The sequence below is a fragment of the Myiozetetes cayanensis genome, unplaced genomic scaffold (assembly GCF_022539395.1).
Source record: "Myiozetetes cayanensis isolate MyiCay16 unplaced genomic scaffold, myiCay2020 scf10, whole genome shotgun sequence".
In the NCBI taxonomy this organism is placed as follows: domain Eukaryota; kingdom Metazoa; phylum Chordata; class Aves; order Passeriformes; family Tyrannidae; genus Myiozetetes; species Myiozetetes cayanensis.
In genome coordinates, this window is record NW_026086605.1 from 13,160,630 (window position 1) to 13,173,796 (window position 13,167).

The 13,167-nt window shown below is 48.1% G+C and overlaps 1 protein-coding gene across 2 annotated transcripts in view; it reads right to left on the minus strand.

Annotated features, from left to right (window-relative positions):
- Positions 1-1,329: 1,329 nt before the first annotated feature.
- The window catches only part of SUFU (SUFU negative regulator of hedgehog signaling), a 91,560-nt gene continuing 79,722 nt past the window's right edge, over positions 1,330-13,167 (minus strand). For both annotated transcript variants that reach the window (XM_050336735.1, XM_050336743.1), the window contains exons 11-12: positions 5,021-5,089; positions 1,330-1,825 (exon numbers count right to left, since the gene is read on the minus strand). In XM_050336735.1, the coding sequence (XP_050192692.1) occupies positions 1,736-1,825; positions 5,021-5,089 (159 nt within the window). In that variant the 3' untranslated portion in view covers positions 1,330-1,735. The remainder of the gene's footprint in view (positions 1,826-5,020; positions 5,090-13,167) is intronic.

Genomic DNA, 13,167 nt, shown 5'->3' on the forward strand with positions numbered 1-13,167 from the left:
AGCCCTCTAGTCAATAATCACCCTCTCTGCACAGAGAGACATTGAGTGACTCGCCTGAGGCCACAGAGGAATTCTGTAGCAAGTCCAAGGAAAGCTTTGTGGCTCCTAGCTCTGCTTCTTGACCAACATTAACCAGCCTCAAATATATGCAAAAAACATCAAAGCTGACTGTGCCGGGAAGAAATTAAATCAGAAAACAAACAGAAAACCAACCCTGAGGTACTGTGAGGCCTCCTGGACTTTGCTGTTTGATCAGGGGAGTTAAGTGTTAAAAGCTTTTGTTATACTTGTATTATGATCACACAGCAATTGCGCATAAACTGCCTGAGTTATCTTGTAGGCAGAAAGGGGTGGAAGGAAAGCTGCACCTCCCCTGACAAGGAGTGAAGAGTTGTCACCAAAAGACAATGGGCAGAGGAAGGCTGGGGAATATGCATCAGAAACAACCTGCAGCAGCAGCAGGGGGTAAAGCCTGCGGTGGTTTGCTGCAGCGTATCCACAGGGCCAGCAGCTCTATGCAGAGACACAAGCTGGCACTGCAGAGACCGGCTCCTCTGCACACCACATTTTGCTCCAAGGAGGAAGCCACAGGGATCTAGAGAGAGGGTCTCTTCAAACCGATTTTGATGCTTTACAGTTCAAACCTACATGAAAGGAGGAAGGTCAGCAACAAGAGCCAGTACAGTGAGGCTAGAGGGGAAAACGGAGCTGCATTAGGGCACAACCCTGCTGAACAGGAGAATAGTTGGCTTCACTGAGGCTGAGTCTCCTCTCTGCTATGCCAGGGCAGTGGAGATCTCCATTTCATAGGCTTTCAGGCAGCCCCCTGGATCCTGTAGAGCTGCTGAAGTTGTCCCTGTGAACAAATGATCCTTTCTAGCTTCTCAAATTCTGTACAATAGCAAGGAAAAAATACTTGACAGTATCTCTTTAAAGATAAACACACTGTAAACAGGAGATCTCCCCCGCCCCGGTAGCTTTCTTCCTCCTGCTTGTGCAAAACCAGAGGTTGCGACCTTCCCTGGGGTTCAGGCACAAGGACAGGATGCCGAGAATAAAGTTGCCTCTGTTTGCAGTGATACCATAGCTAATAGCACCAAGACCAACACTTAAAACATGCCTAATTTGAGGGCAGGGAGGATCTGGGTTTGTTTTTCTTGACTGCACTAGAAAGTTCATCTTTAAATCTGTTCAGCTTCAAGCATGTGAGCTTTTGGCCTCCTTTAAACAGGGGAAATACCATTCCGTTTCTGAAAAGAAAAAAAAAATAGCACATGGAAGAACAGTTCTGCAGTCAGTAAAAGTTTGGCTAACAAAAGGACTCCAGAGTCACGTAAAGAACATTTAATCCATGGATTATAGGCTCGCACCTGGCAGAAATGTATGTGTAAATACAGGCGTGCAGAGCGTCTACACCCTGGGCTAAGGCAGAGGGGAGTTCTGCAGCTAGGAGAGAAAAAGGATTCTTACTACTAATTTTCATAGTTAAATATTTCTCACTCGCACTCACGCATACGCAGGCTGCTCCCAGAGAGTTCAGCCTTGGGAAGGATAAAGGAAAGGGCTCAGTTCAGTCTGGGCTGGTGCTGAGTAGCTCCTCTTCTGTTTGCAGTGGTTGTGCAGCAAACTCTTTTTATTTGCAGGCAGAGTTTTTACTGCATTAATTATCCTGTGAGTCACTGGGTAATGGACAGTAACTTGGCTCTCCCAGTTGTTAGAAGAGTGTAATTCAGCTCTAATGCAGCGGGTTGTCAAACACGGCATCTGGCAAGATGGAAACTTTCAGTTTCTTTTCAGGCCAGCTGTACTCCTTTGGAAGTTTAAACTGTAAGTGAGTAAAGAGAACCAGTTAATGCATATTGCTGCAACCTGCATAAAAAACCCCATACTTGTTGCAAAGGCAGGCAGCCCCATGTTATTATTGTTTTTTAAAACAAGAGGTCACTAAGAAAACATTTCCCCATCAGTATGTTTTGGAAAGCAGTGGACATTAGATAATGTGGCCTGCGCCTCAGCTGCCAAAGTAAAGTTCTGAACTTTCAGCCCAAGTGCTGTTTACTTCATCAGATGAATTCTGGAGGGTTTCTGCCCCTGGCCCCCACCCATTTCCCCTTCCCAACCTCTCTAAAGATTTGCAGCCAGAAGTGTCTTCCCTCTTACCTAACCACGTTCCTTTCCTTTCACCTACCCTAGCCCCCAGAGCCCACATTTGCTTTAAAAGTAGACTTAGGGCAGCTTTCAAACCCCTGCTCGTTCAGGGTGGGATGTAAGTGAGCCAGCGCAGCTCTGCTGGGGGACAGGCTTGCAAAGGGCCACCACCTCCAGGAGGACAAACTTTGCTGCCCTGGCTGTGGAGAGCCAGAGTGCCTGCACAGCATTTACAAAGGCTCCCCAGAGCTGTACAACGCCTCGTGCTCTCACAGGCACTCAGCTGCTCGGGCTGTTTTGCAAACACTGGTTGAAGCACACAGAACAGAGATTTTTTGCCCCAGTCTGGTTTACACAGCACTGGCTCTGGCCAATGTTTCCCAAACAAGACAAGTGCACTGCTCCCATTGTCCCACTGATGCCATTCCAGGGCACCCGACCTTAGGCTAGGAATTCACTCCAAAATCTTTGATCCCAAACACAACCATGCAGGGAGAGAGCTCCAAGGAACCTTACCACCAACCCTTCTCACAACCACATGTGACCAGTGCCCACGCATTCACACAGGTCTCTCAAACACAGCTCTGTGGGGGGTGTGGGATGTGAGGGGTGGAATCTTTTAGGCTACAAATCTGCCCCATCCACAGGTGAATGGCAGCCTGTTCTGCATAGGCATTTCACACCATCCCAGGCTGAGGATCCAAAACATGCAGGGGATAGCTCTGGAAGCCAGTTTGCAGGATCATTTTGTTTTCAAAACTTTACTGCACTCAGTGATGCACTGCCTTGCACTACAATATTCTCTGACACCCTGGCGAGACTCCCAGTGAGGAATCACACCAGCGACAATCTGACCTGGAGGTGGCTAATTCAGAATGGTTATAGATACAGTGGTTCTCTCCTAGGAGAGTCCTCAGACCAGGGCCTGCAACACCATAAGGTTCCCAAGGGCTACATGAATTACAGAGTCGGTATAAGGAGAGAGCAATCTGCAAATCATCTGTCTTTATCCAATTATCTGTCTTTCTTTCCAGAAGCACCCTCTTTCTGAAGGACCTTAACACAGGCTCAGTGGCAGGTTCCTGCTAAAGGAGATGCCCTCAAGCTGCTGCTCCACAGCAAGGGCAGCTCTGCCACGAATTTGCTCCTGACCTTGCTCCAGTTGCAGCTGCCCATGAGGGTAACCTGTAGTTGGTATCCATTGACCTTAGTATGCTGGCCTGGTGGTTCAGGGTCTGACTCATGATTTAGGGGCATGGCAGAAGGATTCTTCAGGATAGGGCTACCATAAACTCCCACTCTTTATCCTCTAGGAAACAAACAGCCCAAATCCCATTTATGGTTGTTTTTTATAAAGTCAAGCCCTGTGTACAGCTTGCACCATTTAATCTAGTGGCCCTTCACTGCCCAGGAAATTCTTCTGAGTTCACTGTCTAGGGGATGTGAAAAACATGCTAAAGATACTCAGACAGATTATTTCACTTAATTTCACTTAACACAGGTGGCTCTTTATGCAGCAAAGGAAAGACCCTCCTCGCAGCACTTCGTTCTACCACATGAACATCATCAGCAACAGTCAGCCCTGCAGGAATGCCTTCAGTTGGCCCAGCCTGAGATCCTGCAAGTTACAAATCCTTGGAGGAATCTGGATGCTGAAAGATCACATTTCATCTCAAGTATTTCCCTTTTTATAAACAGCAGTGCTTCCAAAGCAATCCTCTTGGAGAAGCCATCCTTTGCATTTGTTTGTTTTTCGCTTTTTAGTTTAGCAAAGTCACAGTAACTCGGAACCAAACACTCGGTCTCGGTGCCAGGAGCTGCTATGCTCATTGCCTCTCAGTGCACAGCAAAGGAACATGAGCCATCCAAAGCCTGAACTAAAGGGCCTTCAAACCAAAGTGCTCCTGGGCTTCCATGTCACTAGCAAAAAATGAGCTTTGGATTAGGTTTAACTGGATAAAAGCTGGCCTGAAAGTCACTGCACAGCCTGCAGCGTGCTCTCCCCACTCACACAGTGAAGAACACCCTGGCATTAAGTCAACTCTGGATTAAACAATTAGAGCCCTGAGATTTTCCTGGGGGGAGGGGAGCAGGGCAATGGATGGGAGGGCTGCTCTACAAGCCAAGGAAAGTTTCTTTAGAGTCTGCAGGGAGCTGTAAAAAATGGGATTAAAAATATTACATGTCATTTCTGCCACTGCTCTTTGAAGTCAAGCAGAATATTTATATGGCATGCATGGGAGACAGGGTGTTAAATGTTCCCCAGGAAGAGATCACATGGCAGGGGGAAGTTTAGTACCATACAGCAAAGCTTTATAAAGCTCCCCTGGCTGCTGCTGTAACGTTTCTAGGCTGGTGATGGTCCTCTGCACACTGTGCAGGGGCAGCAGGTGAAGGCCAAGTAGCAGATGTGAGAAAGCCCCTGCCTGTTTCCAAAACCAAAAAAAGAGGCTCATACAACAGATTGTTCATCAGTAAATGTGCTGCCACCACTTTCAGCTCTTCTGAAAGTGGGGAAGGTGAGGTACTCGGAGCTGCTTGCAAGGACACTATCTATGTGTGGCATGGAGGAAACCCCCCATAGGCGTGGGCTGCACTGGTTTGATTTGGGGTGCTCAGATACCATGTCGGGAAAGATGCTGGTGGAAAGGAAAGTGCAGAGTCTCCCTTAATACCTATCCCTGTCCTGTATTTCTTGCAATCCTTTCTCTCAGTGCCTCAGTTCACAGCAGATGTGAAGGTTTAACAAGGCCTCAAGCCTATGGGGCAGGCCTGCAGCCTGCAAGTTGAGGGGAGGATCAAAGGCAAACTGCAGGATGGGCTGAGCTCTATGGGACAGTACATGGAAGATATGGGAACGATGCAGCCTTACTTCCTCTGGAGAATTCAGATCTTCTAAATCTTCCAGCATTCTCTCTACGAACTCTTCGGTCAATAGGATCTGCAATGGAAATACAGTAGTTTATGCTTTCACAGTCTTAGTTTTAGCTAATTGCCAGGAAACAGCATGGCTTCTGCAGAGAGCAGACTGTACCAACTCACTCCTTCCCCTATGCCCTTCTTTCCCACAACACAAAGGTTTGAGGGCAAGGAGCTCCTAACTTTGCCTTCCACCCCAACCACTGAAAAAAAAATGTTGAAATTATATAGCAATCTTTTTTGACCCTCAATTATCTTCCCCAGTCTAAAATTAGAGGCTCGGCTTTAGACAGACAGAGTGGGGAAGGAGGAAAAAGGGTCAAGATAACAACTCTTGGAGAGACAGTGGGAGACAGCCACTTTTATCTGATCCATTGAAGTTAAGCTCACAGTTTAATCAGGAAACAGCAGCACAGGAAGAGACTGGGTCCGGTACAGAGTTGGTGCTCCAGGCACGGGGAAGGCTTTGACCCCAGTGCAGCACAGTGTTCAGATGAACCAGATGCTGGATATGGGAGGTGCTCCCAGAGGTGCCCATGCTAGGCACCTCCATGCTGGGATGGTACATGCCCATCCTGCATGCCTGCGCTGGCAAAACTTTTGGCTCATCTCAAAGCTGGCTGGCAAGCATGAAGCAGCCCAAGAAAACAGCTGCTGTCAAGTCAAAAGTCCCAGATGAGGGCCAGGACTCCAGCTTCATGGAGTCCCCCATGTCACAGAAACCAGAGACACCATGGGAAAAACCAGCCCCAGGAATTCAAGTGGAGGAACTCCCACCCTCTTTTAAAAACCACGTGATAGCCAAAAGCAAACACATCCTGCCCTCTTCACAACAGCCGCAAAGGCCAGAGCTCCAGGCAGGACAGCTGGTTTGGCACAGGAGCAGAGCCGGCAGTGCAGGACCAGGCAAACATCCCCACGCAGTGAGGGGGCCTTGGAGCAGCATTCCTGGGAGTTAGGTTGCAGCAGCATCCAGTGGATTATTATTCCCATTTTAGCCTACAGGTTTATTTCTTTTCCCCTGCACCTCCTTTCCTTCCTTTGGTCCACCCTTTCCTCCATCTCTGGCATTACTTTCCATCCTGAAAAAACCACCATTCCCATGCCCCCTTTTGCACCCCTTCTTTTCCCTGTTCTTCCCAGCCATGATCCACATGCTCCAGAGAAGGGACCTCTCTAGCACTAAACCCTGGTGGAGCTAAGTGCCCAGCTGCACTGCTCCCCAGCTCACACCGGGAAGAGGGGCAGCCAGGCTGTCCCACTGCCATGTAGGAAGCCACCTCCCGTGCTCACCAGCAGCTTGGTGCCAGAACATCAGTGGAGACCAAGTGACTGCCAGGGTGCCACGGGCAAGTGGAAGCCTCTGGGCTCCATTTTGGCAATGCATAGGCAGGACTATTGGACAGAAAGAGAAAGGGAAGATTCTGGTCTCCCTTTCTTCCTTTGTCTGGCAAGAGAAGAGATCCAAAACCACCAAATCCAGTTCTGAGAGCTACCAGGTGTCTGCAGTCCTCTCCCCTCAACCATGCCACCCTGCTGTCATTGCTCACAGATTTCCAAGGGGATGAGGGAATCACAAGCTCCCTTCTCCACTACATTCCTCTCTTCACTTAAATTTAATATGCAGCAGGTTCCAGGCCAGTGTTTCCGACCAAGCTGCTCAGCATGGATGCAGGCACCTTCCCCAGGCCTTTTTAATCACACCTTGAACCTGAAAAAACCCTGCTTCAGCTAGGAGCCAGTAGCCTGCTGCTTTGGACAGGACTCTGCAACCTGGCACCAATCTGCAGACTGGCAAGCTGAGGAACATTGCACTGAAACACGCAGTACCACCACAGACTGCTGCAGTCTCCTTGCAGGGGCCTGTAACTATTCTGTCTGTTGAACTGGAGACACGCATTTGCTGACTGTTTGCAGGAGGAGGGAGACGTTTGTCTGTGTCGGAGGCAGGAGAGCAACCTGATCGCTCAGCTCAGGAGGAAGAGCTGGGTGGGGAGCCGGGGCTCTGCGCGGAGCAGATCACTTTCTGCGGAGGTGCAGTCTGCAGTGGGGTGAGGGAATGAAAACAATTTGGCAGACATCAAAATCTACAGAACAGCCGGAAAAAGGAGGAGGAATTGGTATTCGCAGCAGTCAGGCCAGGAGGAAATGAATATTCAGCCATCCACGGATGAGCAAAAATGCCAGAGGTTGGGATGGGTGAGAGAGCAGGAATGAGGAGCTGCAGCTTTGGCAGGGACACTAGAAGACAAGCACAGCAGGAAGACCCCTGGGTGCTCCCAAGGTGCCAGAGGCAGGAGAAATGGGAATCACGTGCAAGGCAACCAGCTGCTCTGAGCCTGGAGGAAAACAAGACAGGGTATGCAGGGGTAAACAGCAAAGGGTGGAGAGAGGGAAGGAGGGGACAGATCAGGTCCTGGCTAAGCCGCAGACTCCCAGAGTATGTACAAACCTCCGTGGAGCACTGTGGCTAGCACTGAAACTTGGGTGCAATGCCTTGAGATGGCTGAGCCTACCTGTAGCTCACTGCCTGCTCTCTGAATGATGGTAATCCAGCTGAAAAAAAACCCCCAAATTCCACTAATGTACTGAGCTGAACTGGCTCTCTGAAGGGTCTGACAAATGGAGTGGGACAGGAGTCCACAGCTCAGCTGCCTGGTGGACTGCATCTGGGGGCTCAAAGCAATGGCAGCCTGCTCTACACAGCACACCGAGGAAAGAGCGCAGCGCCGCTCTGTCAGCCCTGCATGGACAGCTAACTTTGGTGGAGGGCAGGAGTCATGAGCTGCAATGACAAACTGCTGCAGTGACATCCACACACACACAGTGTGTCTCTCAGAACCCATCCTTAACAGTCCAAGTCAGAAAAAAACCCACCCCAAACCCTACTACCTCATGCTGCTGGGAGACCTGCCTTCCTTCCTGGAGAAGCAGGGAGGCTCTGAAGTGCTGGTGTAACCCAATGTACAAGCAGCCATGTCCCTCAATACAGGAAACTGTCACTCTTGAGCTCTCCTGAGGATGCAGGGGGAAGGCATGTGCCAGCAGCACACCAACTGCTGAAGAGGGCTTGTAAGTGAGAAGTATTGTCATCCTGGATTCACGTCTAGACAAGATTTCTCCTGTTAGAAGTAGCCCTGTCAGAATGGCCCAAGAGCACTAAGGCCTGTGCTCATAGATCAGGCTACCATCCCCACCTGCAATCAGCAAAACCACCTTCATGCTGGTGATTGAGTCTTATGGAGAAGGATGAGAATAAATCCAATCCCATCTCAACGTTCCTCACTCACAATATTTCACATTTCCAGTTCTTGTAGCATGCCTGCTCCTGCACAGTATGGTATCCCATCACATTAACACACACACGCACACACACACACACATTATATGTGCATGATATTAAAGGTGACATTGCCAGCAAATAAACATGACAGACTGCCATTGCTCTAGGCACCTAATTTAATTTCCTCTGGGATTTAAACCTTAGAAGCTCAAATTAAACAAATAGGCCCCGTTCACTTTATACTTCAGACCTGAATCTACAGTTTTCCTCTGATGCTGTTAACTGATCTTATCAACAGGACACTCCACCGAGATCCCAATGATGAAGCAGCTTATTCCCTTCCCAAAGGAAAACAGAGCCTCACTGTTGTGCTGCAGCCATGGGAAAAGCCGGCACAATCTGGAGGGCAAACGAAGCCATCCCATGTGCACTGAACAAGCCTTTTCTCCCATGAAATCTCTCGGCTGGTGCTGAGGAAGCAAAGGAGCGGTGCCATGCGGCGGCGGGTGTCCCAGGTGCTGGAGCAGCCCAGTGCTCACAGTGCTGTGTTTTCTCAGCCCTGTGCAAACACTCGGCCAGCCCAGCCTGCCAAAGCTGGTTACAGGGTGCAGCTCAGCACTGGCAATGGCTGTTTGCAGTATGAACAGTGAACGGCCTCACTAGCCAGCTGCGGGTATCTGAAACATCTCCTTGGGTGCTGCACAGTCCTGCTCGCACCAGGATCTCCCTGACCTGACCTAGAGAGGCCTGGACACGTGCTATCCCATTGCCAGCAGATCTAGATTCCATTTGCTGTGTATTTTGTGGCACTTAGTCATGCTACAGATGCTTAGAAGATGATCACTAGACAAAAGAGTTTTCTATCACAGGTACCTACCGCGTGGCTGAGGTCCGGAGTTTGGGTTCTCACCACTTCACTAACAACTGCATGTGTCCAGACATGTTACAAAATACCAGGCTAGGTTGTCTCATTCAGGTGGATGTGTTCAGGGAACACATGCTGTCTCCCTCTCGTGGCAAGTCTCACCTGAGCTTGCAGAAATCTGCTTCTTACCTCCAGGGCTTACCTATGGGTCCTGACGGAGATTGTGTGGAAGCTTTCAGTGTGGAAGCTTTCATACCTGCAACAGGCTGAGAAACCTGTACCATGACTCATTACAGGTACATGGCTGCAAGTGTATGAAAAGAGGTGAAATCTAAAATTGTACACAAGGTCATGGGGCTCCAGATGAGTTCAGCTGACTTTGAAAGCAACTGGTGCTTAGTAAAACATTAAAGACTTTATAGTCAACTTACAGGTACCACCCCACAGTTAATACCCCGTCTCTCACTATAAGGTTGGACATTCCCATGAGGGGTTGAAATTGTCTGCTCAGAAAACACTGCCAAGACCAGAGGTCACACCAATGTTGAATGTCTGGTACCGCTGGCAAGACTTCAGTGAAGGGAGACCCCCAGAAGCTGAACTAGGAATTGAGCTGCAGCGCTGTCCAAGTTCAGGAAACACACTTTGTCCAGGGCAAGACACAAGCAATTGGCCCAAGTACAGTGAAGCAGAGGTGCCTTTACTGATAATACTCACTTTTCTTGCCTACCTATGAAAAAACCAAACAATCCCACACTTTGCCCTAGGGATTTGTTTGCATTAAACACTTGCTCTTCTAGCAGGTTTGTCAAAGAAAGAAAACCATGTTTTATTAGTTCTGGACTTAGTACAGAGCTGGCTTGTATGGCCTAGTCAGAGAAGGTGGGGACACATTGCAATAAACCCCTATGTAAACCATGCCAAGCCTTCTAAGAAACTGTTCATCCATCAGGTGCTATGCCTGGAAGGGGTGGAGCAGTTGTATCCTGAGCCACATATCACCTGTTACATCTGCAAATATCCAGCAACTTTTAGGAGTCCTTTGCCCTGAAAATGTTTCAGCTTAATTTTTGTCAGCAGCACACCAAAAGGTGAAGTAGAAGTGTGTCAGCATTTCACACTGAAATTCCCACCAATAAAATGCCCTGATGAATCACATGCTGTGCCACAGGCACCCCCAGCCCATCTCTCTGCTCTCCCCTTGACCTGGCCTTCTTTGCACTGCTTTGCTCAAACTGCAAGTGGTTCAGGGCAGAGGCCTTGTCACATCATTTTTCTACGTCAGGATCAGCCCTGACGCTGTCTGAAGAGGCCACCTTGCTGCCTGAATCCACCACAGCTCTCATTACAACCTCAAAGGCATCAGTATTGCAACAAACACCTTTGATGGGAAATTCCACTGTTGCTCTTCCAGGAAATTCACAACCCTCCTTCTAAAGGAGAAACATCCACTCACAGATGCCTCAGGGACCCTATTGCTTCACTCTGCTATGTTACAACCCCAGAAGAGGAAGTATATGATGACACTGAAAGATTTTGACCTTGTGGAATCTCTCTATGACATTCCCAATTACAGGGACCTGAGATCCTTAAGCCTAGACTGATGAGATCCGTATTGCAGACCAGGCTGCTTTGATTCAACACATAAAATTTGGCTCAGTTAAGGAGAGGGCTGACAAGGGAGCCAAGACAACAGGCAATAACAATTCTCTCAGAGAGAAAAAGCAAAGGAAGAACAGGCATTTCAAGGAATGCTCCAAGTGGGTGGAAGAAAACCTACACAAAGTAGCCAAAAATGTAGTTTGAGTGGTAAGGGAGGGGCATTAGGTGGCTGGATAGACAGTGAGCTTAAGAAGGATGAAAGAACTTGACTCATCCAAAACTAGCCTGGACAAAGTACTAGAGAACATGTTGCAGGAGAGCTGATACCGGGAGGATTGTGATGTCCTAACGGGACATTTCTACCCTAGAGTGTGTACTCTGTCTCTTGACTAATTCAGTGTTTTATATGATGTGGAACAACTCCAATTGGACAAGCTGAGGAAGAACCAAAATACCCTATAGTTATGGCTCCCATAAAGCAAAGAAGTAGAAATAGGGGTTCAAATTAAAGGAAAGAAATAAAATCTGAGTTTTTCATATCCTAGCAAGTACTATATCCCTCAAGTATTGATTAGAGAAGACAAAACTTCTAACAACTCCAGCCCTATTCTGCAAAAATACATTTTTTCCCTCTGTTTTTATTGAGGAAAACTTTCTTATTTCTGGTTTCATTCAACATAAAAGGGTTTTATTTCAGCTTTTGGTCTCTTTAAGGCTTTTGTTTCAGCAAGAAAAACTGAAAATATTTCAAGATTGGCCTCAGTCTGATCTTCTTTCCCAGATTTTTCCCTTAGGTTGCCAAACCAAAAGAATGGATCGTCCCCCATGACCCCGCTCACAGTAATCCCCTCTCTGCTGTGACTGCCAGCATAGATAGCGCATGTTGATAGCTCCTGCATGCTGGATGCTTCCCACGGCTTCCATGTACCTATCTGCCTACAGGCACATTTAACATTTTCTGTGAGAGGTTTGACCTTGCTGTCCTAAGCCTCAACTTATTTTTCCATGCAGGATGCCTTGTTTTTGATTCTTTTTTCTAAAGGTTTTTAGGGAAAAAAGGAATCGAGAGAGCTATTTTGGAAAAACTGTATTTTGACAGGACTAGCAAATGCGTATGATCACTTTGTTGCAAAGCACAAGAACTACTTACAAGGAAGGTGATAAATTAGCAAACAAGTGTTCCACAGGACAAATCTTTTTTCCTGATCATGAAAATGCTTTGCTAAGTCAGAAGCCTCTGAAAGTACTGTTTGTCCACAAGCCTTTCCAAGAAATGCAGAAAAATGTACTACATAGCTCCCAGCCCAAGGCAGCTCTGTCCCAAACACAGGGCAGAGGTGGCTAAGGAGTGATTTTCACTTTGATCATTCCTCTGAGCAGCAAGGGATTGCTATGTCACCAGACACACCAGGACTAAAGGCAGGGAAACTCTCCAGTACTCTCAGTGTTTCTGCTGGAAGTCAGGCCGTGTGGAGGAGGAGAAGGAATTTGCCAACTTGAATGAAGGAAAGGAGAAGAAAGCAGAGACGGGTCAGGATGAGGGAAGACGGAGACACAGAAAAACAGGACGAAGGGCAGATTAGAGGTCAAAATGGAGGCAACACAAGGGGCAAGGAGACTGGAGAGCCCTGTTTCCACAGCCTCAGCATCCACGTGCTGTCTGACAGACATGGTGAACCTACTGGCACAGGAAGTGAGCAAAGAGCATCTCCCAGCAGTGGCTGGTGCCAGAGGGTAATACCCCACTACTGCTGTGAGCTCCTCGGCTCACACAGAGACACAGACTTTGTGCTGAGAATCAGGGGGTGCCCAGTGACAGTGAACCACAACCTCCATCTACCTGACAGGATTCGCCCTGAAATCAAAGTAAATTACCTGGAAAAAACCCTCTGCACTCAGAAACCAGTGACATTGGGTGTATAAAACTTTGGAAACTGCTGCCCAGAGTTTGTGCTGTGCTAATTTGGCCCCAGCATACACCCACTGCATGAAATAAATCTGCAATCACAGGATCACCTGCAGTTTTTCTCCCAAAAGACCTCTGCCCTCCTCAGTCCTCAGGATGGTTCTGCTCACTAATGCAGTATTAGTCATCATTGCTTTTCATTATCATTCAACTTGCTTCTCCATTCTCTCCTACTCTCTTCCCCTTTATTTAATATGCTCCATCCAACTACTGTCAGCATGGATAACACTGGAAGTACCTCATCTCACTGTCTTTACCACTCTCATAGTCTCTGATGTGCTTGGCCTCACATTTCTGCGAGGCAGGGAAGTGCTGCTCTCCATACAGCAAAGGGGGGATGGAGGCTAAAAGAAGGTAAGAGACTTAAAGTCATGGAGAAAATCT